Consider the following 4,453-nt stretch of genomic DNA (forward strand, 5'->3'; position numbering starts at 1 on the left):
AGATTTTTATAGGAACTAGGGTGAATGAGGGCACCTAGGTGGAAGGAGTGGCCGAGACGACTGGAGGGAGCACCAGCCTGGCTTACTGGAGGGCGGCTGTGGCGGCGTGCGCCGGCAGAGCCGCAGCGATGAGCAGGGACAGATAACCGTGGTGCATCTGGAGTCTCCTCCAAGAGTCGAGGGCGTAAACGAAGGGCAGGGGAAGCAGCAGCTGCCCGCTGTCTTAGCTCGGCAGAGGGCACGCTGAGTCCCAGTCTGCTTTCAATGCCTGGGCAGTGCTGCTCGCTGCAGCTTGTCCTAGCTTTCTCTCGAGTTTGCCCAGCTCGCCTGTGGATCTCAGTAGGACTCACAAGGCTGGGGCTGTCCGCTTGCGTAGTTTGCCCTGTGGGCCTCAGACCCAGAACAGTAGTGCAGATGGGTTTCGCAGCTGCAGTCTGGAGAAGCAGCTGTTTGAGTACCTGGAAAGTGACCGCAAGTGAGTTTAGAACCAGTGAGCTTTTAAAAAAATGTTCACAGTTTACCTAAAGCCACTCAGTAACATGGTTCAAAAACTAACAGTTGAAAGAATGGCTGTTGTAGTGACTAAATCAAATGTATCAAATGTATTTTTAATGAGGATAGGAATAGAGCACGCTCTGTAAACATAGAGTTCTTACTAATTTAAGATAAGCTGGTGGCGCTTTGAAGCTAGAAGTTATCTTTTTTTCCTTACCTGGTTTCTGGGATTTGTGAGAGTTAAGCTGCCTTCACATCATTCTCAGCCACATTTCCCCACCAACTTGAAATGGCACTTTGGGTGTTTCTGTGCTAGGAGCAAGATGGTGTAGTATCGGGGAGAGTCATCTGTCACAATTTTTCTTAATTAGGAGGACTCTTATATGAATCTCTAAATTCAACCTAGTTCTATTACAAATAGGTATTTTAAAGGTGTCAACTTTCCATATATTCTCTCTGGTATTACTGAAAAGTTGTCTTCGTGCAGCTCTCGTAGCTATCTAAGGGTTTCATTTTCCCCCACGTCACAGGGCGGTAGACAGACGGAGAGTCTCCACTCACGCTGCTGTTGAGGGGTGTGTTCAGTAACTGTCCCCCTTAAGGGGGTCAGCTCAGCTGCTGTGTGTCCAAATATTACCTTGAGTAAAAGACAACTGAATCATGTATTTAGTGCAATTCATTTTTCTAACAATTCCCTATAAGGCTAATGCTAAACGCTTTTTCCCTTCTCTCTCAATTAGGGAACTCTCCAGGTTTATTGCTGCTGGGAGGCTACACTGCAAAATAGATAAAGTGAATGAAGTAGTGGAAACCAACAGGTGCGTAAGTTTCTGTATCATTTGTAATACTTACAGCAAAGGACATTCCTAAAACAGAGTGCCTTCTTTTTAAAGTAGGGCAGCTATCGTTACTGTGACCGCTAACTAACTCATGTGTTCCCTGGATTTACTTATAGACCTGACAGCAAGAACTGGCAGTACCAAGAGACTATCAAGAAAGGAGACCTGCTATTAAACAGAGTTCAGAAACTTTCTAGAGTAATTAATATGTAAAACCAAATACACAAAGGGTTTTCTTTAGAGCTTATTGGGAATTTTTATAGCTTACTTGTGCCCAGTTGAACTGTGTAAAAAATAAATACTGCATTGTTTCTTTCAACTTACCTTTTTCTTATATACATGCACAGCGTTAAGGATGGGGTCCAGTAATATCACATTTACATCCTCTGAATCTTTGGTTTATGGTATAATACTTACAGAGACTACCTGAGTTCAAATCCTGACCCTTCAATAAAACAAAAGTAAGAGATGGCATTAAAACATACAGCATAGGGAATCTTTTCCCACTTAGGGAATCAGAGGGGGTTAAGTGCTGTGGAAAAAGAAACCTAAAACCCGGTAAAGGTGGCGGTGAAATGAGTAGGGCGTGAAGGGCTCTCTGCTGTCGGGTGTCATAGAAGCCTCTCCAGGGAGGTGACTGTAAATAAAGAGGAAGGAGAGACCATCTACACCCCTACTGAGGGGAAGAGAGGCACTGGAGGCTTTCCGCAGAGGAGTGGCCAGGCCACCTCACCGTGTGAGTGTCAGCACGGCCGGAGCTGGCTACTGTGGAATGCCTGTGGAGACAGCGGGATTTGCTCACTGAGTGCGTCCAGGCTTGCCGAAGGCTCATCTTGATAAGAGCAGTTTTGCTAGAGCAAGAGAATCGCAACAGCATTTTACTGTAAAATCAAGGGGAGAGAAGCATGGGTGAGAGGCTACTAAAAACCTTACCAACTTGGATCACTAATTTCTTCAAGAAACTGGAAATGTAAGTACCCTTAACAAAATCCACAACCATAGGATCAGTGCTGTCCATTAAGGCCAACACAGGCATCACTCATTGCGTTCCTTCTGGAGGATTCGTTTTCAGCCAGTTACCTCATTGCAGTTCATGCTAGAGGGGAAAAGTACCATTAAAATGTCAGTTTCTTAAAATAACTTTCCCTCAACTGCCCGCTATAAAACCACCTAGACTGACGTGATCACAGAGCAAAGCATTTCAACTGAAATGTAGGCTGGATGTTGGCTTTTTTTTTTAACCATTTTAGCCCTACCACCTAAAATTAGAGGAGGGTAATAGGTAAGGTAAAAAAGAAAGAAATGCTGTTCATTCCTAGCGCAAGATGGGGAAGCTGAAAACCAAGCCTGCAGATAAATGTCTAGGGAACTTGCCTTATGGTGCATAAGCAATATGATTCTGATGTGAGGGAGTCCAGGTTTTGGAGGCCGTACAGTATAGGACAGATAGCCCTGAACACTGCGGCTAGAAAACCAAACTCTGATCTCTGCTCTCTTCATGCTGGTATCTGGTGCTGAAGGGAAAGATTTCCTTCAGCTTGTTTCTTCAGTTTTAGACTGCAGTAGAAAATCAAGCTTATGACGTTCGTTTACATAAAAACATTACAAACTGTAAAACACTGTACTCAAACATGTATTTCTTAGGGCATCACCACACGTGTTAGCAGGAACCTGCCGTCACATAGTTGCCGGGGCCACTTAAGCTGCATTTTATATTCCAAACTGGTGATCTCACTGATGTTTTTCACTTATGTTTTTTATATACTAAGACTACATAGAATGATGATGGTTTTGAGCCTGCCTCCTCTGATTTTTGACCAGTGAGAGGCTTCCAGAAGCTTCCAGCTTGCAGACTGGTCAACTACAGGCTACGACGGTCACCAGCTCCCTCCCACCACCCGATAAATTTCTGGGAAAAAAATTCATGGCGGCTATCTAAAAATAAAAAGACAATTCAAAGTCACTTACCTAGCTTTGCTGTAATACAGATGAGGTCAATGCCAGGCTCCCATTCCTGCCCTGTTAGCTTCTACTACCCACCTGGCCCCACGGCTGTTGGGAGTTTCCTGTCCAGGTCCCACATCTCTCTGTACTGTATACCTGGGGCTGATGGTAAACAGATGCTGTTCATCTAGGAGAAGCCATTCAAAGAACTAAAGTCCTAATTTTGAGGTTTTACTCATGAAGGGTACACATCCCAATACAAAAACAAGATTATCATCAAATGACAGTTTCCTGCTAAGGGACAGAGGGAACAGCTGTGTTTAGTCCATTTTAAATACTCGTAAGCTTTCTTCCTTTTGCTCAATGTTTTTAATCAAATCTGGACACTTCTCACTTTTATAAACCATAATCTCATTCATGATGCACTCGAAGTACAAAGTGCATCCACTGGGATGAACAATCTTATGAATATTTAACTTTGAAAATATTTATTGCAAAATGGAGTCTTAAAGCAAGTAACACATCAAAATGACATGACACCAACCTGGACTTCTGAATACACTATAGACTTTGTGTTGGAGTATCAAATTCCGATGACAATCAGTCACTGAGTAGTCTTACCACACCACAGTAAAATTTAATCTTCCATACAATAGCACAGAAGATTTTGGCATCGGACTTTCTTAGGATAACAGTGCGACAGAATAACTGAGAAAAATGTTTTGAGAAAGAAGAGCTGTAGATGAAATTATAATTTACTAGTAGTCTTTTAGGAAAGGAAATACCATCAAAAACTGTGTTACTAAGTTTCTGGTGGAACTATTTGCGTGGCGGGAACAGAGATGCAGAGGTGGAGCACACGCTTGTGGAAACGAGAGAGAGAAGAGGCAGCTGAATGAACCGAGACAGCAGCACTGACACTCGCAGCTCCCGGGCGACACAGGCAGCGGGAAGCCGCAGCGTGACGGCCCAGCTCACCGCGGGGGGGTTTCTCGGGAGGAAGTGGGGGTCGGAGGGAGGGGTGTGTGTACACTTACAGTCCTTCCACTGTTGTACAGCAAAAACAACACAATTAAAAAATGAGGACAAACCTTAACATTTCTCAAAAGGAAAAATGAATGGAGGACAAAAAAGACTATTAGACTAATACAGATGGAAATGCTGAGGTATCACCT

General features: G+C 43.8%; 1 protein-coding gene and 2 long non-coding RNA genes across 5 annotated transcripts in view; 1 reads left to right on the forward strand and 2 right to left on the reverse strand.

Moving 5' to 3' along the window:
• LOC104997060 overlaps positions 1-1,226 on the reverse strand; it is a 2,530-nt gene extending 1,304 nt beyond the window's left edge. The window contains exon 1 of the long non-coding RNA XR_826285.1: positions 87-1,226. This is a non-coding gene — a long non-coding RNA (uncharacterized LOC104997060). The remainder of the gene's footprint in view (positions 1-86) is intronic.
• Positions 1-1,649, forward strand: part of PSMD6 (proteasome (prosome, macropain) 26S subunit, non-ATPase, 6) — an 18,846-nt gene extending 17,197 nt beyond the window's left edge. Inside the window, exons 7-8 of the mRNA XM_010851528.1 lie at positions 1,236-1,313; positions 1,451-1,649. Coding sequence (XP_010849830.1) covers positions 1,236-1,313; positions 1,451-1,547 — 175 coding nt within the window. The 3' untranslated portion in view covers positions 1,548-1,649. The remainder of the gene's footprint in view (positions 1-1,235; positions 1,314-1,450) is intronic.
• Positions 1,650-1,747: 98 nt separating this feature from the next.
• Positions 1,748-4,453, reverse strand: part of LOC104997059 — a 23,390-nt gene continuing 20,684 nt past the window's right edge. For all 3 annotated transcript variants that reach the window (XR_826284.1, XR_826283.1, XR_826282.1), the window contains one exon: positions 1,748-3,465. This is a non-coding gene — a long non-coding RNA (uncharacterized LOC104997059). The remainder of the gene's footprint in view (positions 3,466-4,453) is intronic.

Source organism: Bison bison, unplaced genomic scaffold (assembly GCF_000754665.1).
Source record: "Bison bison bison isolate TAMUID 2011002044 unplaced genomic scaffold, Bison_UMD1.0 scf7180017864304, whole genome shotgun sequence".
Taxonomy (NCBI): domain Eukaryota; kingdom Metazoa; phylum Chordata; class Mammalia; order Artiodactyla; family Bovidae; genus Bison; species Bison bison.